Source organism: Limanda limanda, chromosome 21, assembly GCF_963576545.1.
Source record: "Limanda limanda chromosome 21, fLimLim1.1, whole genome shotgun sequence".
Lineage (NCBI taxonomy): Eukaryota > Metazoa > Chordata > Actinopteri > Pleuronectiformes > Pleuronectidae > Limanda > Limanda limanda.
The window spans coordinates 10,481,162-10,505,852 of NC_083656.1; the positions used below are offsets into that span (position 1 = coordinate 10,481,162).

Sequence of the window (24,691 nt, forward strand, 5' to 3'; positions counted from 1 at the left end):
TACTGCCTTTTTTTGCACTTCTGGTTAGACGCTAAACTGCATTTCGTTGTATATGTACCTGTACTGTGCAATGACAATAAAGTTGAATATAATCTAATCTAATCTAATATGTTAATGTTTTTTTTAACCCAATCCTCCTATTATTTTATGTCATACTTTTTATCTTTATTAGAACTTCTTTAAATTGTTTTTATTCTAATTCATTTATACTTTATTGTTTGTAACCTAACTCTCACTGGATTTGCTTGCCTGGTAATAAAGTGACGTGCACGCGCGGTCACTAAACCAGATGCTAGAATCACTGGCGACACCTCGGGAGCGCGCGCTGTCAGTCGCGTTGACACGGGCACGCGCACGCCTCGGCCCTCCTCTCGCTGCCACGCCGGGGCTCGTGCACCTTTTTAAAGAAAGCACGCGCACCGGGCCGCTCGCACTCTGCCAGAAGACAGACCCGGTGAGGAGTCTCTCTGCCCCCCCTCTCTCCCGTCGTCACCCCGGTGTTCTGGTCGCTTCGCTGCCCGGCTCTCTCCGGTTCTCTCCGGTTCTCCACGGTTCTCCCTCCAGTCATGTACCGGTACCTCGGGGAGCTGCTGACCCGCTCGGCGGGCAGCGCCCTGGCCTCCGTGGACTCCGCTCTCCCGGCGACCGCCTCCCTGATGCGGGTCCGCCACTACGCCGACGCGGCCGACAAGCCCGACGACCCCAACTTCTTCCGCATGGTCGAGGGCTTCTTCGACCGCGGCGCCTCCATCGTGGAGGACAAGCTGGTGGAGGACATCAAGACCCGGGACACCCCCGAGCAGAAGAGGCACCGTGTGCGGGGCATCCTGCGCATCATCAAGCCCTGCAACCACGTCCTGAGCGTGTCCTTTCCCATCAAGAGGGACAACGGGGAGTGGGAGGTGATCGAGGCGTACCGCGCCCAGCACAGCCAGCACAGGACGCCCTGCAAAGGAGGTAAGACCACCGGCGGACCCCCACTACCCCATACTGGCCCCTCGGCTAGTTAGCCTCAGCCAGCTACTTAGCATGAGGTAGCAGCAGCGGTAGCCCCTTAAAGGCACAAAACACAAGGAAGTCAACTGCTGCAACTGGAGCTCACCGCGACACACACACACACACACACACACACACACACTGAGCCACTGGTTTCATCCGGAGCTAACCGACCTCACATCCGAGGATAAACTCCGGCTGCTTCCACTGGGACTCCCCGGGTAGTTCCCAGTGACCTTCCTGCTCACCTGTGGCTGTTGTTTGCTAGCTTGAGGGCCAGCAGCGAGCTAGCATAACCCTGATTATCTACTGCTAAATCTATCAATCTTAACAATGAACTTACTAATGCAATCGTTTTGACATCATTTTCTCATTATCCATTGGTCTGATCTCCAAACTTGGATGGATGCACCCATTCAAATCTATTTCCTGCCATCACCAACGTCGTCTATGCATATTCTAATCTAATGTATGGTGTGATGGAGAGGGTTAGAACCCAGGTGTTATGTCATTGAGCACTTCCAGCTTTAGCATCCCCACAATTGCTGCACAGGTCACATGGTTGGAGCCATTGCAAATGTCCTTTGAATCAAAGAAGGCTGAAAAATCCCCAAAGCAGAGCTAATACACTGATTTATGATCCTCCCCATTGAGTATTCAAATAACCATCTACTTTATGTAGGAGCTCTCAATACTGTTCAAGCAGAATATGTTATAATATCCTTTATGCTCAATGACTTATGCTCCCGAGTTCAGAGTTCAAGGTTCAGAGCCGGAGCATTATGGGTTTTCTGCTATAGTGCACTCTGGGTAAATTGTGAGTGGAGCTATGATGTGTAGGAAGACAGGGGGTGTGTCAGCCTTGGGGATGGGGGTGGTCGTGTTTCCAGGCACTCCTATTTGTCAGTGGTGTGACAGGTGGGGGATGGGGCTGTGGAGAGGAGGCATGCCTTTCAGTCAGCGCAGTCAAAGGGCAGGTTTGAATGGTACGGAGCAGACATTGGCCTGTTATTAACACCACGAAACCCTCCACTGCAGCCGTGTAACGTGGCGAGTGAAAGGCCTATTCTGGGGAGGCAGATTTAGACTGAAGACGTGCTCTTTCTTGAATGGGCCGTGCACAGTGATATATTTTTTAAAGGAGTCAGAATGGACTCCTCTATATCACCCTGATAAAGTATCCATTACAAATCAGCAAACCACTTATCCGTAATGCATCAGTGCACCCATTGATGAATTTGCAGCACCACACACTTAATAGACAGTTAGCAGTGTGAAATGCAGGGAAAAATCTGAGTCAAATCAAATCTCAGTTATACCGAGCAAAAGCTTCTGGATACCTCTCATGAGAGCGAGAGAACTGCAGAATATCACCACAAGCCGAAGCTATATCCAAACCCTCGGCATTATATATCATCTATAGCGTTGGTGTTACTAGAACGTGTTACTTCCGGTCTCGCGTTGCTTAATTTAGATCACAGGAACAGCTAACCAGTTGTTCCTATGGTTGACCACACAAATCAGTGAAGGTTTTAACTTTGAATTCAAACTTTGGAAATCGTTTCGCACTTTGCTGGAGTTATACCGTCTTTTACACAATAAAACATGCACATGCAGCAATCACTGTGAAACCACAACTTCTCTCTTATCTTAACTTGCGCTACATATAAAAAAAACTGCAGAACTTATTGATTCAAGTGGTTCAGTAAACATCATTGGTGCACAGACCCTCAGTTGTGGTCAGTTTAAAAGTGCAAAGGCTGTTTCTGTGTGTGCACATGGCCGTGCTCCAGCTTTGAGGGCCACATAGAGCAACAGCTGCTTTCTACTGAGTGAGCGTCTGGGGCTATACAGTATCCAATTGTTGCTTGTGCCACATAGCCAGCCCTAGCATTAACAGCTATTTACTTACCAGTCAAACATGAGCATTGTTAATTCAGTATCCAATTCCCTTCCATTACTCACCAACAGTCGTGGAAAGCAACGTTACTGTTAATGTGTATTTGTGCTACTTGTTTGCTTCTCCTGAGGTTAGTATCCTAACCTGCTATCCTCAGCTTGGTCAGCCCATCCTGTCACTCTAATAGTAGGCCATTGTTGTCCAAGCTGCCCACTCAGCATAAAATAATCTCTTATGGTTTTGAACATCCTTCTCCTTTCTGTGCAGAAGTGGAATAGAGTCTTGGCATAAATTCCTGTCACATGGAGAACACAAGTTCAGCAGTTTGTCAAAGCTGCATAGGTATGTTGTAGAAGTTAAAGACATTTGAATAAACTCAGACTTGTATACACACATGAAGTGTTATGTGCTTGCTGAAGAAAAATTAACAGGATTAAATGGGTATTTATGAAGCAATTACTATTAAGATAGTCAACAAAACACACCTTAATCTAAGCCATTGCTTTAAAAGGAGTGTAGCATTGCAGCCAAGAAGCTCTGACTCACAAAGCTCCATTTTGTGAGGTCTTGTGAAAAAAATCCGGCTCATCTGACTGCAGTGGAAACTCTGACTTTCAGCGTGGTCTCAGTTTATATAAAAAAAGTCTGCCCTCCCAACTCAGAGGAATGTGTTTACAGACGTGTTTCTTGTTGCTGGGTGGATACGTGGTTAGATGGTTGGTTGGATGGGGGATGGGTTGGCAGCTAGGCTTATTCTTTTTTCCCTTTTTAATTTGATCACTGTGCCCGAGATTGTCCTCCACGGTCGGCTTGAGGAAACTCAGCTGATCTGTGGATGAATGGCGAGGAAGATGAAGGGGAAACCACAACTGCACTCTACAAGATGGAGCTTTGTTTTCAGAATGTTTGATCTTTTCCTCGTCTATTCCAAAATCTCAATAATAACAGACTCGGGTTGAGAGGCTCTGACTGTGTTAACACACACGTGAATAATGCCAGTGAGTGGGGTTTTGCACTTCCTGTGTTTTTGCTTGTGGTTGGAACCCATGCAATGACACAAAGTGCTTTCTTCTCCATTGAGATTCTGCAGTCCCCTCTTTGTGGCGTTTGCCCTTGGATTCCTCCTCGTAGGCTAACTCTGGATACGCTATATTTGGTATCACTGTCAGTCTCTTACACTGACACACACACACACCCACACACGGACACTGTGCCGGTATGGCCTGGCCAGCAGCTGGCTATTTGATCGCGTTTTTACACTGCGCTGGGGGTAGACCCACACATGTTACACTTGCAACGGCAGTAAAGTCAAGACAGCAGGAAGAAATCACTGCAGCTTGCGGGCTGGGGTCAGAATGGAGGGCTGGGATTGGCTCACTCGGTCTCCACCCGCCCACTCTGTTACTGTGGCTGTCAGACACAATCAGTGATCTCTGACCGGTTTATGTGCTCTTGTGCAATTGTGGAGAACATACTGCGAGCAATCATTGGTCCAGTCTTTGAGAGTATTATTCTGTTGAGATACACACGTAATGGTGTTTGTGTAGGCCATTTATTTTAATATTATTCTGTTAAAATACCCAAACTCCATTTGAATGACTTGAATATGGTCACACATCAAGCCCTTTTTGTGCATTTTCCTTTTTTCCAGGTTTTTTTGTAAGGTTATCATGTTTTAAACTTCCCTCTGTATGTTTGTGTGTTTCCTCAGGTATCCGTTACAGTACAGAGGTTTCTGTGGATGAGGTGAAAGCCCTGGCATCTCTGATGACCTACAAGTGTGCCGTTGTCGGTAGGTATTGAAGTCTAAGCTTTCCACAAAGCCTCTTAGTTCTTATCCCCCGATCTCTACAATTTCTTTTTGCGCTGTCATCTCTTTTACATTTAATGTTCAAAAGCAATCAGGACCATTTGACAGCATGTTAGGTTATCGGTCATGTAATGCTAGCAGAGAATAGGATCAATCTTTTGTTTTGCCTCGTCGTCTAACTACTCATTACAAATGCAGCTCTGCCTGCATATGTTATCGTCTTTGCGTGTTGGCACAAGCATATCTACAGTATGTTCCTCCGGTTTATTAAACAGCATTATTTTTTTCCTCCAGATGTGCCATTTGGTGGAGCCAAAGCTGGAGTGAAGATCAACCCCAAGAATTACTCTGTAAGGCTTCTAATCACTCCCTCCTTGCCTACGCTTAACACGCACATGTGGAGATTTACAGCAATGTGTTGCTTGTGTGCTGTTATGCGTATAGGAAAGCGAGACAGTCCAAGAGGAGAACTTGAGGCTGGCCGTCATATGAGGAATATCAGTTTCACTGTGTGTCTTTCTCACATCCAAACAAACCCCAGAGGATGATTCAACCAAACAAGAATGCACAAGCCAGGGCTGCAGAGTCAGACCCTTTCGTGTTGTATAACTCCTCCATTGAATAGAGAGAGATCAAGTTAAATTTTAATCTAAAACCTGGAAGAACTGCAGTGCCAGTAAATGAAGATAAACAGTGCAGTGAGGATTCCCAGCCTTTTATCTGATTGATTATAGGGAATTTAGTCCATCTATTGATAGCTTCTTTGAGATGAACAGATTCAAAGTTCATTGGCTGTTCTTATCAAATTAGCTGTTCTTATCAAAATAGCTGGAGCTTCTTTCTAAATATCGGATGGTCATATTGCTTTATATGGAACTGCCACTGTGTTTTTATTGAACTCTACTGTCCATGTGTCCGTTTGTAGGATAATGAGCTGGAGAAGATCACAAGGAGATTCACCATTGAGCTGGCCAAGAAGGGATTCATTGGTGAGATACTTTAATCAATAATATTAAAACTTGGAACTCAAAAAGTTAGGTATTGTTTTATAATTTATTCTGTGAGTGATTATTTATCGTACTGCTTTTTATTGGTTTGCCTTGAAAGATGAATCTCCTGGGTCCTTGTCACTGTTTATTCAAAGAGGTGTAGCGATGAATATTACCTTAGAGAAGCAAACATTTCCTGTCATCTAGTGCTGTTTATTCAGGTTGGGGTAGCTCAGGGTGTGCCTGTGTCAACTCTCTCGTGGAGAAACAATCGTGGTGTCAAAAGAAAGAAAAGGGATTGAGAACGAGTTTCACTGTGAATCTCATGTTTACAGGTGGAAAAGTGTGATGTGAAAGCGTGTATATTCTGTATGCCGTGGTGGAAATGTAGTTTACTAACCCAGATCAGCAGGTTAACAGCCCCCATACGGGCACATTCTTCACCCCTGCCTGGATGCAAGTTAGTGTTTATAAAGTGTTCTGTACAAACACAGCACTGAGTAATTTAACAGTCTGTTATTTGTGTATATTTATATTTTATATGCTTGTAAACATACACAGTTGTTTCATTGGTGAGGTTTTATACAAGGCCCTTCACTGGTGAATTCATACATACACCCTGGAGGTGCAGCAGTACCCACTGCACATTCTCTACTCTATTGTGTCACTGAGTGTAACATGGTCAAACTGCCCCTATTGAGAGATTTTCTCATCCTTTTCTTACTCTCAGTACTCCCCTCCCCCACCTCTCTTCATGCCTGCTTCTGTTTTTGGACCGTGTTCCTGGATACCAGCCCGAGGGCACGTGTATATACAGTATGATACAATGTCTTGGGCTTCATGTTTCTGTCATCCAATACTGTGCTGTCAAGGACAAAGTTTATTCAAATCTTTTAGGATCCGCAGAGGTACACAGTTGCTGGCACACTTTACAATACTCTCCCTTCTTTTCCTCTCCTACACAATCTCTGTTCACCAGGACCTGGCATCGATGTCCCTGCCCCAGACATGAGCACAGGAGAGAGGGAAATGTCCTGGATTGCCGACACATACGCCAACACCATTGCACACACTGTGAGTTCTCAGACATACAAATAGAAATCTGTGTGCTTCGGCTGGTTCTTTTGGTACGAATCCGAAAAAGGGGCCAAATGGAAAAACAAGTAGTGACTCACATGCAAACCATGAACAGTGGTTTCCTGCCTCTCCCTTCCCATTAGAGAGACATTCCTGCTCTCTTGAAGTCAGCTTAGCAGGAAGAGGCCTGTGTGTTTCTCTGTATGTTATCAGTTAATCTTATGCTATCAAAAACCTGTCAAACAGGTGTTATTTGATCAGAGATAGAAAATATTTACCCACGTTTGTGTGTATTACCAGAATGTAAATATGATTATAGCAACTGTTAAAAGTTTCATGCAACTGCCACAAGTTATAATTCTCAAACTCACACGTGATATTGATTTTAAGCAGGTTTTAGGTCTGGGATATTCAGAAGTGTTGGGAAAGCTAGCTGCAGTGTTATGAGAATCCATATGACTCTACCAGGGCTGGACTGAAACAATAATTCAGGGCAGGAATTTACTCCAGGCCGAACTCACGCAAACCATGCTAATTCAATTCTGATGTGTTGAACAAGCACCAGACTAGTTATAAATTGGCCACTATGTTCATATGGAAGGAAAGTTATCCAGTTTGCAAAATGTAAAAAATAGGGCCTACCAATGAACTATGAAAGCATCTAGGTTCAGTTATAGATATTTTAATTATAGGAGAAATCAAAGGCCACACGTGTACAGTCATTGCAGAAATTCCCACCGTAGCGAAGTTTAAAGAACATGAATTGAAGAGCTCTCTCTGTCTTACTCTGAACGAGGGTAAACAAAAATCACAGAATGGCTTTCTGGCCACTACTCTTCATTCTTCTGACCTGTCATCAATAACGGATGATGATTATTATTGATGGTCGTTACCCAACCCTGCAACAACAGTGTGGCAACACACATGTCTGTCAGCTGAAGCCTTTCAGAGGTAGCCTTTATGCACAGGGTTAGGGTTTTTTGCTGGAATCTATCTTTTAAACAGGTTCCTCAATGACTACTAAATGTGTTGTTTTAATTTGATGAACTCACATTCCGATATAGGGATTCATGATCTATAATAAATATACATCAAGCACCCTTGCATATCCATGTCATTAAAACATTATTAAATCCCACTCCTTTCTCAATGACACTTGATTCCCCTTTCCACTCTAGTTCTTTAACCTCCTTTCACCTTATACAGTCACAGTGACTTCTGTTCCAGATACCCCTGACAGGACTTTAGAGTGTGTGACACACTCCTGCTCTGGGTATCTGAGTGCAGAGGATTATAGGTAATGAGTAGTGTGCGCTGATGTTCTGTCAACCATTGTCTGGAAATGGCACTACTCATCTTAGTATATGCATGCCAACATGGTCACCACAAGCCTTTTTCAAAAATCTGCCTAGATTCAAGAATTCATATTAAATTGAGAATGAGTGGAAGCTTTTGAAGTTGCTTTTGCTCACTGGAACACACAAAATGAGGCTTTAAGAATATGGTTACTCAACTCGTGCTGTTTACATTATTTTCTAGTCTGTGGTGTTTGTCTTCTGACCTTCCTCGCCCGTGTTTACAGGACATCAACGCTCACGCATGTGTGACAGGAAAACCCATCAGCCAGGGAGGAATCCACGGACGTATCTCAGCCACTGGCCGTGGAGTTTTCCATGGTATCGAGAACTTCATGAATGAGGCGTCCTACATGAGCATGGTTGGTCTGACCCCTGGCGTCCAGGACAAGACCTTCGTCATCCAGGTACACAAACTAACGCCTTCATGTGTGGTTTGATGACAGTGGAAACATTTAGCTCAAGAGGAAATGTAGCGCCAATACTGCAGGGTTTAAGATTTCATTTGAAAGCACAATGAAGGGGCTTTAGAGCTGCGTCTCAATCAGAGCTGTGCCATCTGTTCTACTCTGGCCCTGATCTCCTCACACCAAGCTGCGGCAGGGAACTGAAGGAGTTTCTCTTCTTTGTGAATGGGAAATGATTCAAAGGAAGTAAGACTGCTCTTCTTCAATTGTTCCTGCATGATGATCATAAAAAAATGTATCTGTTATGTTACTGAGCTTGATATTTTAGTTTTGTGGGTCTTTGTGTGAAGGATTAAATGTAATCAGTGGAATGCTCAGATCATGAACATTTATTTGCATAACGCAACAACATGGAAAAATCTTAAGAGGCGTTAGAAAGAACCATGGGAAGGGCTTTCTTTCTCTAAGTGTACCATTAAAACAGTACGTCTTTAAGAAGAGATGCAGCAGTTTCACTTCCACTCGTCACATGGCCTCACCTCACGTGTGATGGACACAAAGACACACTGACACATGGCAACCTCTCGACATCGGCCTCGCGGCCTTCCTCTAATACTTTGTGTATTTACCACTTTTCCATGACAAAAACTATAATCTGACATTCTTGCTAACGACCCTGTATGGTGTGTGTCTGTCAGGAGGGCTGCACCCTGTGTGACCTCCTCACATGTGAAAGAGGCTGTGCTTATACTTGTTTGCAAACAGGCACATTTTCTCAGCAGTTGTAAAACAGTTAGAGATGTTGAAAGGAGATGAGGTTTGTGGATAGGGTATTCGAGCGAGGATGGGGGGTGAGGAGGTGCAGAGGCGGCGACAACGGCTGAATCATGACGAAAGTTCAGCTTATCCCTCTCTGTGTGCGTGTGTGTGTGTGGATTACGTTGTATCGAGATTAGATTTGCTTAGCGATATATTCGTAAGAGAGGATAGAGCAGATCTGGGTTTTACTCCTATCGCACTTGATGTAGTCAGCCCTTCGACTCACTGTTGTCCTGTGATGATGTGGAAAAATGTTTTCAAAAATGATGGCATTCATATACAGTATATGATTATCCATATCACCTACCCACCATCCCATCTGAATTAATCAGCAGGCTCCAGCAGTGATGTACTTGTAATGATACACATTTTACATTGTAGCCAGTTAACTCACCCCGAAACATCCTGTGTTTTTATTGTATCTATCCTGTCTCTATTTCTAACCAACATAACCAAACATACCTAACTTGTCTGACGTCTCCTTTAAGCTCATATTACAGCAGATGACAATGGTGGTGTTATAACCTTAGCAGGCCACATGGTGGCACCAGAGGATATAGTTACTTGGAGCTGAGCTAGACTTTATGGTTGAATAAAATTGGTGTAATATATATATGCATTATGTTAACTATTTATATTGCTTAATGATTATCTTCTTGCCGTGACTTTTCACAGGGCTTTGGTAATGTGGGTCTTCACTCCATGAGGTACCTGCACAGGTTTGGGGCCAAGTGTGTCGGCATCGGTGAGATCGATGGAGCCATCTACAACGCAGAGGGCATCGACCCCAAGCAGCTGGAGGACTACAAACTGGTACAAGCACAGTTTTTGTCTCTCACTGATTCATTCTCATCAAACAGTATTTCTGTCAGATGCCATTTCTTCTTCTGGAAATAAACATAATATTTATCCTCCTTTTTCTGTGTGTCTCTGCAGCAACATGGCACCATTGTGGGCTTCCCAGGAGCCAAACCCTACGAAGGGAGCATTTTGGAAGCCGACTGCAACATCCTGATCCCTGCTGCTGGAGAAAAGCAGCTCAACCGTAATAATGCCCGCAGAATCAAGGCCAAGGCAAATAATAATTTTGATCTACCCTTAAATCATTATGTGGATTGATATGAGTGCAGTCATCTTAAGTTCCGTTTGTTTGATGTAGATCATTGCTGAGGGTGCCAACGGTCCCACCACCCCAGAAGCCGACAAGATCTTCCTGGAGAATAACGTCATGGTTATCCCTGTAAGTGCACCAGCACACTAAGTACAACATTTGTACTCTGTCTTTACACTTTATACAGTCTTTGTTCTTCTCATCTGTTTTGTTTTACTCGTCAAATTAATAGAGTTAAGTGTGAATTTCAGTGTCCTTTGTTTGTCAGAATCAAAAAGGATTATTTCAAACAGGCAGATCCATCTAAGTGAGTGTTGTTTTACTCTTAGGACATGTACCTGAATGCTGGTGGTGTGACAGTGTCCTATTTCGAGTGGCTGAAGAATCTTAACCATGTCAGCTATGGAAGACTGACCTTCAAATATGAGAGGGACTCAAACTACCACCTGCTCAGTGAGTACAAGACGACTGCTTTGTAATTCCTGCACATTCTACCGACAGCTGAAATAAGCTTTTAGAATACAGCATGAAGAAACCAAATAGTCTTCTGATATCTTGTTTATCTCTCCCATGTTCTCTCTTATAGTGTCTGTGCAGGAGAGTTTGGAGAGGAAGTTTGGCAAACAGGGGGGACCCATTCCCGTCGTACCCACTGCTGACTTCCAGGCCAGAGTTGCTGTGAGTAACATCTACTGTAATTTATAAAGCATAACCAATCAATAAACAGAACAGTAAAATCATTTGAATCGCTAGCTCTGATAGCATCAGGAAGTGCTTTTCAGTAAAAGTACGTTTTAAGAAGAGACTTGAAAGATGACACCGACTCAGACGACTTAATATCCTTGTGCAAGTTGTTCAAGAGCTTCGGGGTCCAGACTGAAAAGCTCGGCCCCATTTAGTTTGTAATGTGGTCTCTGGGATAATGAGGAGACCTGAGAGGAGAATCTCATGCTACGCAAAGGTCCATAAGAGATTTAAAAGTCTAAGACTGACCATGTGTTTAACACTCATTTGTCTCTGCAGGGTGCCTCTGAGAAAGACATTGTTCACTCTGGATTGGCCTACACCATGGAGAGATCTGCTCGGGTAAGTGAACCCACAGGTGCCATCTTTAGTTTAGTGAACTGATATGAGACATTAGACTTCCATATCAGGAATCTGCAAATGTTCGTGGTTCTCAAGGTTTTTCTGTCAAAATGGTAACAATTCTATCAACCACTAAAAATACTCAAGAGTTTCACTGTATCCATTTTGCTTTAAAGTAAAGTAATCAAATCTCATCTCAAGTGTAAGAATGCACAAATCTGACTTTCTTGATATGAATTCAATGTATTGGTGCTCAGTAAAATCCGTAAATGACTCACTGTAATTAATCAATAAACACTTAATTTGATTTACTTCAGGTCATGATAATTGATTCTGTCATTGAGATATTCAGGGACTCTTGTGATATGTAGACTCTTAATAAAAATGTCCCTCCTGCCTTTTCAGCAAATCATGCGAACAGCAGGCAAGCACAACCTGGGTCTGGACCTGAGGACGGCCGCCTACGTCAACGCCATCGAGAAGGTCTTCAAAGTCTACAACGAGGCGGGGCTCACCTTCACATAAACAGCCAATCACCACCCGCACCTCCTCCCCCTCTATTGCTATCGATCAGCCTCTCCTGGCATTTTCCATCCATCACACAGCCTTCAGAACATATCACTGTTTACGGCTGCGCTTTGGCTCTTGCTCTCCCACACATGCGCAGCGACACATTGGCCAGCCTGGTATTTACCCTGATATACTGAATCTTTATCTCTGCTTGAATCTTGTCAATTCCTGTTTTGCTTCTGTTGAGGGAAATGCAGATAGAGCCCGGTCTTGAGAGAGAATGGAAAACCCCATCCCTCCCTCAGACCCCGTATACATGTTATTGGTATTGCAGCCATGTTCAAAGTGCCCCTTTAATTTTTTGTCATCGCTGAATGCATGTGTGACCCTCCTGTTGCAGTCGTCATCACTACAGATGCCTTATTTCAGATAGAGGTCTGCTCTGAGAATGAGCAGTTTCACTTTAATAAAAAGGGATTCAGATGTAACTTCATGTGAATAAGAGAATAGTTTATTACCCTTCAGTTTATCGTCTCAATCTTTGAGGTGTAAAGGTTAGAGGTGAGTTGCCAAGGTTCAGGATTCCCAACAATGATGTAGTATTTTTCTCCTGTAGTTTTTACCTTTTCAAGATTAAAAAGATGCTCTCCCCCATCTCCTTGTCCCTTTCTTCTTCTTCCTCCTGTCCTCGCCGCTTGCTATAATCTATAAAAGCAGCTTCTCCCTTATTCCTCCATTCGCCAAGAAAGGAGCAGGGTGGGAGGCGAGGTGTCACTGTGACCGCCTGATCCAGGCTTTCATTTTTATTTTTTTCTCAATTTTAACCGTCCAGTTCCTCGACATACAAACCATTCTGGAGGAAATTACTTTTTATTTTTATTCATTTTGTGGAAACAAATAAAATGTTGAGAACAATATGGGCGTGTCGTGAGTTTATTTTATCGTAGCCTCAGGCAATGACTGTTGCTACCGACACTGCTTAGACTTAGCATACAGGGTTGATGCTGTTCTTCGTCAAGAAATAGTCCCAGCATGAACCTCTCACTAAAACCAGTCGTCATACTTTTTCCTCTTTTTCTTTTGTACAATTTTAAACAGGCAAATTATAGTGCTGTATGCTCTAATTTGTTTAAGCTGTTTTTAATGCTAAGCTAAGTTAACCACCTCCCAGCACAGACAAAATAATAAAAATACTCATATTTCTAAGTTTTGATAAGAAAGCAAACTAACAACTTTCTCTGGGACTTGTAGCTCAGTTTTGTTCCGTGGCCCCTTAGCGAGATAATCTGGCCCCGACTATGTGATGATAACCAAAACCTTGTATTTTCATTCAGGCAACTCTTCAATAAACTCTCCACACCGTAGCTGGATTTCAACAAAACATTTTTAATTTCACTGGTACTGTTTATAAAATCAGCGAGTCTGCTTTGATGCCAACTTAAACATGGTGTGTGTGTACTTGTATTTGTGTGTGTGTTGGGGGGTGGGGGGGTGTTAAGACAGTGTGTGTGTGTGTGTGTACATGTTAGTGTAAGGGTGTTGACGTGTATGGTCTGTGTGTGTGAATGTCAGATTGCTTAATAAGGCAACATGCAGTCATCAGTTTCCATTGGCCTCAAAGTAAAAACACACACCTGCTCCAGAAACACACATACACACACATTGCTGGCTGAAACCGTTCTACGTTAACACACACATATACGCACACACATACAGTGCATACTGACGCGCACACACAGACGAGCAGTGGAAGGTGGCGTTGCACTGAGTGACGAGAGGAGGGAATCGCCTGATTGGCTGAGACAGTCGAGCGGGTTAGAACACCAGTGAGTGTAAAAAAAAAAAAAACTACAAATCCACTACACATCCCAGAATTCAAGCTGTACACAGAACTACACACAAAGCTGAACTACAGTGAAAACGCAAACCTTCATCCTGCGCTCTCATTGGACCGATTCCCTTTAATTGAGTGATTGCTTTCATCACAGAAATCTGAATGATATCCAGGCTGCTCACTTTTCCTCTATGACATGCAAGCCGGTTTCACAAACACCAAAAAGCAACTACATGATAATAAGAAATCAACTGCTCATTTTCCCCTGAAAACACCAAAATGTTCCCTTTTAATTTCCACTTTAATCCAAGTTCATTCTGACCCGACTCTATCTTTACAATGAAAGAAACATTCAAACCCAAGACTCAGTTCTAGATGGTTTTTGCAGCATTTTCCTGCACATTTTCCCTCAAGTTCACCCTGGTGCATTTGGAAACTTTGATATCCACTAATCAGCTTGAACATATAAATATGAACATATCATTTTTTCTGCCAAAGTTGGAGCAACACTGGTTATTTCAAATGGGAAACACTGGGCTGGATTGGGACAGAAAATAGGAAGATATTCAGGATTTCCAATCACCAATTATAATTTATCATTCAACTATGGTTGTTTGCAGAGAGATGCCCCTGTCAGTCAAACCATCAGATCGGATCAAACCATCAGTTATCGATTGCAGCTTGTTTGTGAAGATTAAATATCGATTCGAAGACTGAGCCCTGTGCGTTGTTTTCAGGTGAACGACACTGTTAATAACCCTGTTTCTACACGTCGAGGCGAGACACACACTTAAGCCATACAAAGCCACACGGAAACAGCTGCTACTCTACAGTTTCAACACGTGACGAGTCGTTCTACAAACATCTCTTCATGCAGTCTACCTAACTAACTACTGCACACACACACACACAACAGAACGAGATCCGCCATCAACGCACGATTCCCTGCACAAGCGTCCGGAGATTTATTGTATTTTGTTTCATATGCCACAACTGCACATGCACACACACATGAATATATATATACTATATATATAGAATATAAGCTTTGGACACGCAGGCACACAAACAGCCGCTCACACCCCGCCTCAGTCACCCGTTACTGTTGTGCACTGCAGTGCAGAGGCCTGAGTGGATTCTCACAACCACAATCTCATTTCTGACAGATGACACTGATCGGGTCAGTGTGTGCGTCTGTGCTGGCATTGATGGTATGCACTGTGTGTGTGTTTCATGCATGTGTTTAATGAAAGTGTGTCTCTTTTTGTTCGTGTGTGTACGTGTTGGTATGTGTGTGTGTGTGTCTGTGTGTGAGGTTTCCCCTATAGGTTTGTAGGGCGTGGGGGGGCAGTAACAACATCAGGGCTCATATCAGGACGACACTAACACACAGGTGAGTAAGGGGGGGGGGGGGTAAGATGGGCAGTGGAAGAGTAGCTACAGCCTGCAGGGGGTCAGAGGGTGGAGGGGGTGTGGTGGGGTGGGGTGGGGGGGCAGGGATGTGTGAGGAGGAGGAGGAGGGGGGGGGGGTGGATACAGGGGCTGAGGTGCGGCATCTGGAAGAGTCTGTTTTTTAGTTGGTTTGGTTCCGTAGAGTCACAAAAAAATATGTCAAACATCTGGAGTCTGCGAGGCGAGGGGGGCCGGGGGGGCTGCTGGAGAAGACTGGAGGCTGGTGGGGGGGTCCTGAAGACAACTAATACCCCTGGAAGAAAGGAAAGAGAGAAAAGAAAGGAAAGAGAGGAAAAGAATAAAAGTTGCATCACATCGTAAAAGTAACGGGCACAGGTATTACACATCAAGATCATTTTACAAGTACATTTACTCAAGTACAATTTTTGAGTTCTTCTTCTAAATTATAAGCTATTTGCGTTTATTTTCAGATTTTACAACCGGGGATCCCTCGTTGCATTTCACGTGTTCATAATTTAAAAAAACAGAAAAAAACGCAGCTTATAGTATTTTTGCATCTTAAATTAATTTAAATATATTTCTTTACTATTCTGTGGCAATTGATTTCATTTATCAATCATAATTTTGCTTGTTAATCTGCAAACTAACCACAACTGTCACATGAAGTGAATGTTGTTCACTTCAAAAACTACATTATTTCCCATGGAAATGTAGTAGAAGTGAAATATTAGTCACGTTCAAGTTAACTGCAGTACTTGAGTAAATTTATTTACTTAGTACCTCTGAGAAACATTAATATTAATGCTGCACTTAGCCGCACACGCCACCTTTAATTTGATCTGACTGAGCTGCTGCGTATTCATAAGCCGCTCTGTTTAAATTCCATCAGCGGCCTTGTTTCCTTACCTCTCCTCCTTGGCCACCCTGCTCCATGCCTCCATATTCTCCCTGTAGGAGAGGAAATAGTAGGAGAATGATAAATTTGACCCAAAAGAGGGGTGGAGCCTTTTCTGTGACGATGAAAAGAATGAGGCAATGTGCAGGGCGGAGGGCCAAAAGCACTATTGACCACCTGTCTAGCTTTGGTTTTTCACCAGATGTGATGTAACGAAGCAGATACAGGGACCATGCTGTCCGGTTGACTCAACAACTCTTTATTGTCATGCTTAAAACACTTTCCAGGGGGCGTCAGTTAGTGGATTAGAGATTTACCTCATGTAAGAGTGACATGAAACCTCCACCAGCCAGGCTCTAGAGACACAGGGCTGGTTCAGCCTGAGCGGTGCATGAAGCTACTGAATGAATGAGGAAGATACATGAATTTCGGCACTTGGCGCTACATGGAGGAGCTACATGGTTAGAAATGAGCAATTTTAGTATTTTATCGTTTTAACCACGTGACTAAGCAAGCGTCTAAGAGGTGAGAAGACAGTGATCGCAAAGTAAGGAAGTTGTTGGATATTATGTTGTATTTTCATGCTTTTATACTGTAATTCTGTGAAAGTTTTTGTCCAAAGCCAAAACAAAGAAGTAATTTGCGTTTGAGCTCTTTCTCCTCTCCTCTCTTGACGCTCACCCAGTCTGTTGTGGGCTGTTATTATCTTATATACACTGATTACCGGCTTTTTAAGTCCACCTGTACAATTAATGCAATCCAGTGCAACAAATCCCACCTCAAAACGCAGGTCTGACTCATTACATCACATTGTACAGGTGAGCCCAATAAACTGATAACTCTGTGCGTGAAGCATGCGGAGTATCCCCCTCTTTGTCTCTCCTTCACCCGAGCCCACCCCGGGGACGACCTATGACCCCCACATTGCTCTGTCCAATAGGCACCTCGTATACAGGCTCCTCCTATCAGGAAAACACAGATGAGACACAAAAAGCATAGACGAGAAAAAACGTGAGAACGACAGCGACACAGACACGTGACACGCACAACACAGACACACTGCCACAAAGACGTGCATGAGACACAAACACACAAAACGTTAGATGTTCATACATCTAATAGGTTTGACAAGTCATCAAATCGTAATCGTACAAATTACATTGGACCAATCTTTTAGACAGAATTTTACAATGCTAAATTGAGTCATGACTGAAAACAGAAGAAAATTATGAATAAAGTGGAAATATATAACTAGTTAGATATAAATTGAATTTATTGTACATTATGTACAATATGTTTAGGATTTAAATAGAAAGAACATTTTAAAGATGCCACTTTAAACTTTAAAAACCTTCTCTATTCTTTTAATGTTTCGACATTAATAAATTAATCAAAGGTTTCTAAGCAATAAAGTATTTATTCACAATAGATCAAAATTTCAAAACATTTTAATTTGATTTAAAAAAAGTCTTTATGCCCTCTTATGGTGCTTCTAGTGGCAAATTACTTAAACCTGTTGAATCTATTGGTTTCACCCAACGTTGCCATGGTTACTGACCTGGTTGATCAAGCCGGTTGATGCGGCGACGTTCTCTACGCCCTCCCCACCCGCCTGTGACACCTCGTTGGTCCCGGCAACCCCTCCCTCTCCCACGATGTTGGTCTGGTCCACGGTCCTGTTGGCCACTGGTAGGCAGAATAGGCGACGGTTAGAAGTGACACACGCACACACACACACACACGCACACACACACACACACACACACACACACACACACACACACACACACACACACACGTAAAGGCCGCATTTATGAGCCTTTAAGTGTGTAACCTTGGTGCTCCCTATCTATTTAGGTTTGTAAGTACCTGCTCACAAGAACTCAGGGCTTACCAGCATTTACATCTAGTATTATATGGCACCTGTGGATGTGTTGTATATCTCATAAGAGCAAGAAGAGAACAGTGGGGCTACCTGGAAGTCAGGATTGACTCGGATGCTTCCATAGAACAGGCTGTGTGCTGCATTTTAACAAAGGTGGGTCTGTTAAGCATCAGTTAAGTGTTTTCTCTGATCAAATAAAAACTAAATTGTGAATTTTTTCGTTTGATTAACCAAAATCTCCAAATACATTTTCTGCAGCGTTCTTCTTCTCCCGATTGTGGTGTGCAAATCTTTAATGGGCTCGTTACTGCCCTCTGATGCTGGAGGACAGGAAACGCACACCAACACCCAACTGCTGCTGAGAATTGCAATAACATCAGCCATAACACAAATGTGCTTTATCGCAGCCGTTTTGAAGTCTATTTTGAAGTTATATTTTAAATTCATATTAAATATTCTTATTTTATATTTTATGCATTTTCATTTCTTTTAGTTTTTACAACAATTCCGAGTAAATGGTTGTTTTGCTAACGGTCTGGTTATATTTCACCTCTGTCAAAGAGCAGCACACAGATGTTTTCCTGAGCTTTTTTACAGAAACATCTGGAACTGTCTCATCAAATAATAAACAGAGTGGAGGCTCCTGTTCTGAACTATCCAGTATTTCCACAGACCGTCTCCAGCTTTTCAACAAAAAGCCTCGATGACATGCTACTGCTGTTTTCCTCTTTGCTGCAGGAGTTGAGGAAACACCGGATCTAAACACTGGTTTCACCCTGAGCAAAGATTTTCTCAGTTAGTTATCACCTGTAGAATAACAAGCAGACATCTGTGTTTCCTTCTGTACAGATTTGGGCTATGAAGAGGTCATAAATGGGACGACACACATACACAACGTTTCTCACCTGTGTTTACTGATGACACAACTCCCTCCTTTGTCTTATTGCCTGTGGGTCAAAGAAAGATATTACAATCACATTCATGCACACAACCTTCATTATAGGCACGTAACATGGAATCAACATATTTTGTATTTCTTAATTTAAAATGTTTGTCAATGTATTATTTATTCATTGAAAGATCATTCATTTTTGGTCTTTTAATCAGTGAGGTGTAAAATGCCGATAATTTTTGATCAATTATAGTATTAAACTGTGACATGTCCGATGATGTAATACATATATTGATTATTGACGTAGTAATGAGAGGTGGAAAAACTCATCACATTAGATATTGTGTCTGTGTAATGAGGTGATGTTGTTTATGACATTAACAGATTATTCTTTTATTTTGATAAGAACATTAATACATTGCAACAAAGTCACAGGAATGATCGCAGAACTTTAAATGATGAGCTAACCCAAATATTTGTTGTATTTTTAAAAGCCCTTCTCTGCTGCTGCTGGCTGCAGGACCGTCCCGAGAGTCTCGTGTTAGCAGTATCCATTACTCTTTCTAAAAATACATTTAGAGACCTACTTTTACTGACGTGCTTTCCTGCTTGTTTAAAGTGAACTTGTTCTTTTTTCTTATTCGTCTGCTTGGACTGTATTTTAATGGAGATATTTTAATTAGAATGGCGTCCCTGTGTTTTTCTCTCCCTGCTCAGAAATCCTATGCTGATTATAGTATGATCTGGAGCAGATTAAATTGTGGTTATATAATCTGCCTGAGTGAGGGACAGGAAGAGAGAAATATCTGCTGTAAATGATGAAAGGGAATAATGGCTGGAAGGCAAAAAACGAAGGAAGGAAAAGGAAAGATAAATCTGAAGAGAGTGAAATGCGCACACACTGTTGTGTCTCTGTGCTTTTCACACGGATGCACATGCTGCCATTTAGTGTTTCCTGCATCCGCTCGTCCTCTCTGTGTGTGGCTGCTGCTTCCTCCATCTCTCTGCACACTCCCCGTGGTACATGAGCCACGTGCCTGAGCACTGAGCAGCACTGCAGCACAGCCCCGACACACAGACACACACACACACACACACACACACACACACACACACACACACTGCAATGACACAGCCTCTTTCTCTCAGCCAACAGAGGGAGCCCTGTGAGTGTCACTGCACTTGAGTATGAGAGCCTGTGGTGATCCGTCTTCCACCATCACAAGGAACAAACTGTGATCTATGGGAGAGGGTTTGAAGTGTTTGGAAGGAAACCAGATTTTTTTTTTCTGTGCAAAAAAAGGATGCACTTCCACCACAGGACCCTGCTGAGCATAGACAAGAAAGCATTTTTAAATAATCCCGATAATAAATCATAATCCCGATGAAAAGCTGCCTCTGTAAATGAAGATCGCACAGATTAGAGTGTGTGAATGCTATTTCCTATGATAAAATAATGTATTCAATTGACAAAAATATGGTTATTTTCATATGGAGGATTTTTGCTGTGGCAAGTGACATTTTCTACATATGCACAGATGAAAAGGAAGCGGTGACGCCTATGACGTAGGGGAAAAAAGGTTGATAGATCCCTTTCAAGCACAAATCCTTTGCTGTCAAATTCCTGAAGCCATATTTGAGTGTCTGCGCAGAAAATTAGCGCTTATAACCTTTTTTCTTACATATTATTGTGAAGGAAAATCAGTTCTTTAAGGTGCAATTTATTATTTCATTAAATGGGAAATACATATGGATTATTGAAAAATAACTAAATAAACTAGTACATTGTGCTGTGTTTCCAGGTGTGGGCCTGCGTGTTAGAGCGAGTGTGCCTTTCTGGATACAGTGTTCCCACATTCACATGCTGGTGTCTGCAGTCTGCTGCAGGAAGATACGTTGCTTTATCGACCATCTTCCCTCCAGTGATCAAATCAGAGATTCCCTCTTTTCTCTTTTTCCCACCTCCTTTGATCTGCATTTCCATTTTCTTTTTCCTCCCTTGTTCACTTGTTCCTCCTCTACCAATCCTCTCCTCTCTCCTCTCCTTTACCTGAGCTCGGCACCACCCTGCAAACATTCAGGCGTCATTTTCATCCCACCTCCTCCATCATCCCTCCATCGCTGCACGTCACCTGTCCCTCTCTGTCTGTCCCTCCATCTGTTCATCCAGGGGGCCATGCACGAGACCAGAGGCACAAATCTTTGCGTCTGACATAACACCCCTCCCTTCTCTCTCTCTGTCTCTCTCTCCTTCATCATTTTTTCTCTCTCTGTCTCTTCCCCCTGCATCTCCTCATCTTCCCTTTTTTCCCTGGGATGGGTGGTTGGAGTGGGGGGTTGTTTAAAGAGCTCTGGGGGAGGAAGGTGGTTAGTCATCAGAGCGGCGTGCACTGGCGAATCCTTTGGATGATATTTTTTTTTATGGTGGGGTGGGGGTTGCATGGGCCAAATGCTGCAGTGCTCAAGTGATCCTTGCCCTGTCTGCCTGAACCTCCCTCTCTCCCCCTTGCTCGCTCTTTTATCTGGTGACATTGACTCTTGCATGGATGCATTTTCCAATTTTACATCACCCCCATTAAGATTTTGCTGCATGACAGTGGATGGTAGTTTAGGAGAGATGGACTGACGTAGACGTCCACAAACTCCTCACCCGCCTTCTTACTTTTACAACCCCCCCCCCCCCCTCCCCTCCCCTCTCCCCTCTAAGGCGGCCTAAAAGCCTGATTCTCGGGGTAACCTTGAGATGTGACGCAGTTGCTGCTACAGCTAACGTAAACGTGCAGGGACGTGCAGCAGGCCACACGGCGTCTGAGGCATCTTCAAAAAAGTACTAATTCAAATTTTTGGACTTAAAAATGTCCTGTCCTTGTATACTTGCATTTTTATTGTGAATTTATACATTTTTTTTATTTAAATCAATGTCAAATGTACCACAAATATGTACTGGAGCGATGCACATGTAGGTCAGCTCTTAAAATTTTTAACAGGCACAGAAATAGAGTCTCTGGGGACTCCATCCTCTGCAAACCGCTCCACCAGCCACTGAGTGTGCATGAACCAGGATGGTGATAAAAGCCTGTGACAGTGACATCCTGAAATCCTGCAGCATCCCTCCTTCCTCCTCTCTTTTACTCTTTCTCTTTCATTCTTCCCATCCCAAGACAAACCAGTCCTCCACCAGTTACCGTCCCTGCTGCCCGGTTGCAACTTTTATTATCATCTCTCTCCATGTCAACCCCCCTCTCCATCACTCTGTCCATCCCTCACCCGTTCACACCCCCACCCTCTGCCCTGCACCAGTCCTGCAGCAGGATCCAGCCTCTGTTCACTCGTTTGCTCCTTTTTTCTCTCCTCTCCTCCTGCTCCTCCCTCCTCTCCACTCACCTCTCAGGAGTGTCCCAGACCTGGACACCCATGGGACCCCACCTCAAAAGCACACGGTGCTATCACACACAAAGAAATGAGTGCTCATAAAACTTCCCACAGACAGGACGTGTTACCTACCTACATACATCACCCCTTCCTTGGTCTTGGCTGCTGCCTCCTCCATGCCTGCTTTGGTCTTCTCTGCGGCGGCCACCACTCCCTCCTTGGCCATGGAAAACCCCTTCATAAATACATCCATCTTGGGTGACGAGACGGCTGGGCTCCCCTGCTCCAAACGGGCCTGGCTGGCTGACTGGTGCTTACAGTGGATGTGCAGGAGGGATGTCAGGAGTGTGTTGGTCTGTGTGTGAGTGTGAGGATGTATGCGTGTGCCGGTGGCTCCTCCTCCCTTGGGTGCTGCACAACAGAAGGTTTCAGAGGACTGTACAGCAAGGCGACAGCACGCAGACTGAGAGAGAGAGGGTGGAGGGAACGACGGGTACGCACGAGATGGAGAGAGGAGGAGGAGGAGGAGGAGGAGGAGGAGGAGGAGGAGGAGGAAGAGGAGGAAGAGGAGGGATGGCCGGATGCTGCAGCATTTTCAAGTCATGCTGCAGTCCCGCCCCTCAGCCATCCCTCATCCATCTCTTTCTCCTGATGATTCTGCCTCAGCCTCCAGCACGCTGTTTGCTTATTATTTGATTGGCACGTTGCTCTGGACACACCTTTCTGGATACTGAGCTTGTGAGAACTGTTACATAACCGGCAGGGCTTTAGCACTGGAGATGAAGAGGATTTTTTTTTTTCACATCGTATGGTTTTGACATGAAATCTGTGATTGCATTTCACACAGCTTGTCCAAAAGATGTGAATACTGCAGCTAACCTTTAATAAAAGAGATATATATATATTATGCATAGAAATAAATTGTATTTATTTATTGTATGCAGATAAAGAAAGCTGCCATTTCTGTTGTTGGGAGAGAAGAGAAATCGCTTTGTCATCTCAACCTGAATGAGTCACAAGTGCCCTCCTCCTCTTCCTCCTCCTCTTCCTTTTCCTCCTCCTCCTCCTCCTCCTCCTCCTCCTCCTCATGGTCCCATTCCTGCAAAACATGCCGACTCAGCGGCACAGCAATTGTGGTGATGCTATTGATATCACTTTATTTATTTTTTATAAATAGTGCTCTTTAAATACAATGTGGCACACGGGGAGAAATAACTGTGGGCAAAAATATACAATCTGCTTCTGTGTTATAATAGTCTAGGCACTACTCGTGTTTTTGGTGCCTGATAAAATCAAAGTGCAGACAGTAAAGTGATTTATCTGGAACCCAGTGAACCGTGCTGTGCAGGGAGGATGTCTGTCTTCTGGCTGTTTAAATGTGCAGAATCATACTGCCCTCTCATGGTCAAGAGAAATGTGGCATCGTGACGCAGCATTATGGCTGCTCTGACGGGCTCCTTATTAAAGATAATCCTGATTTGTTATGATCAAATAAATCACCCGAAGAGCCACCTTTAAACTTTTCGGATGACAAGTCAAAAAGTTTGCAAAGAGTTTGAACGACCCTCAAAATGGGCCTGCACTTTAATGTTTTTCATTTGTGGCTGTTGTCCTGTCATTGCTTTGAAGGTCCAGTGTGTAAGATTTAGGTGAAAAGGATATTTGCAGGAAATGAAGACAAAATAATCCTAGTAATGTTTTCGCTAGTGTGTTTCATCTTAATTGTATGAATTGTTTTCCATTACCCTAGAATGAGCTCTTTATATTTAAATAGTAGTATAGTTATATTTAGGGGCGGGTCCTCTCTACTGAGGCCGCCATGTTTATTTTACATGTTTGGAAGGAGAGGGCGAGGTGAGGGGTATTCAGCTGCAACATGCAGCCTCACCACTAGATGTCACTAAATTCTACACATTGAACCTTTAAGTTGGTAAGGAGTCAGTAATCAAGGATGTGAAATATCTTAGTTCAGTCTCATATCCTCATTCCATTACTTAAATTGGAACTATTCCATATATTTATATTAACCAGACCAAATGTCCATGTATAGTGTGGCAAACCCTTCCTGAATTATTCATTGGCTTTGCAGTTTTCCCCTTCACTTTTACAGAGCATCTCTCTCTCATTGATTTGATTTCCGATCCCAGTACTCTCATCCTTCCTGGCTGCAGCAGGCAACTGTTTTCAGTCAAAAACTTTCATAAATGTTGGCAGAGTAAGAGAATAACCTAATTAGAGCTAACAAGGTCAAACAGCTAAAAATATATATTTTCCTCTCAGTAGTTGGTGGAGAACTAAGACAGAATTTCAACGTTCATGATTTTTTTATGTTTGAAAATG

The 24,691-nt window shown here is 43.3% G+C and overlaps 2 protein-coding genes across 2 annotated transcripts; one reads left to right on the forward strand and one right to left on the reverse strand.

Moving 5' to 3' along the window:
- Nucleotides 1–414: 414 nt before the first annotated feature.
- glud1b (glutamate dehydrogenase 1b) lies at nt 415–12,975 on the forward strand. The gene is made up of 13 exons (XM_061095271.1): nt 415–957; nt 4,608–4,688; nt 5,001–5,056; nt 5,632–5,695; nt 6,675–6,769; nt 8,355–8,534; nt 10,029–10,166; nt 10,290–10,427; nt 10,513–10,593; nt 10,794–10,917; nt 11,051–11,142; nt 11,488–11,550; nt 11,956–12,975. Exons 1-13 carry the CDS (start codon nt 567–569, stop codon nt 12,073–12,075), a joined length of 1,623 nt encoding a protein of 540 aa, XP_060951254.1. The 5' UTR covers nt 415–566; the 3' UTR covers nt 12,076–12,975.
- A 2,615-nt stretch (nt 12,976–15,590) lies between these two features.
- sncgb (synuclein, gamma b (breast cancer-specific protein 1)) lies at nt 15,591–22,604 on the reverse strand. The gene is made up of 6 exons (XM_061095423.1): nt 22,484–22,604; nt 18,993–19,034; nt 17,761–17,888; nt 17,147–17,164; nt 16,214–16,255; nt 15,591–15,599 (listed from the first exon to the last, which is right to left on the reverse strand). The coding sequence occupies exons 1-6, from the start codon at nt 22,602–22,604 to the stop codon at nt 15,591–15,593; spliced, it is 360 nt and encodes a 119-aa protein (XP_060951406.1).
- Nucleotides 22,605–24,691: the final 2,087 nt, after the last annotated feature.

Bases quoted from the DNA above. Each gene is read 5' to 3' on its own strand.
- glud1b (XM_061095271.1), top strand. From the start codon at position 567: ATGTACCGGTACCTCGGGGAGCTGCTGACCCGCTCGGCGGGCAGCGCC. The intron at 6,770-8,354 runs GTGAGTTCTCAG...CCGTGTTTACAG, and splicing joins CCAACACCATTGCACACACT to GACATCAACGCTCACGCATG. The intron at 10,594-10,793 runs GTAAGTGCACCA...TTTTACTCTTAG, and splicing joins ATAACGTCATGGTTATCCCT to GACATGTACCTGAATGCTGG.
- sncgb (XM_061095423.1), bottom strand. From the start codon at position 22,604: ATGGATGTATTTATGAAGGGGTTTTCCATGGCCAAGGAGGGAGTGGTG. The intron at 19,035-22,483 runs GTAGGTAACACG...TTTGACCCACAG, and splicing joins GGAAGGGGTGATGTATGTAG to GCAATAAGACAAAGGAGGGA. The intron at 17,889-18,992 runs GTGAGAAACGTT...TCTGCCTACCAG, and splicing joins TGTGTCATCAGTAAACACAG to TGGCCAACAGGACCGTGGAC.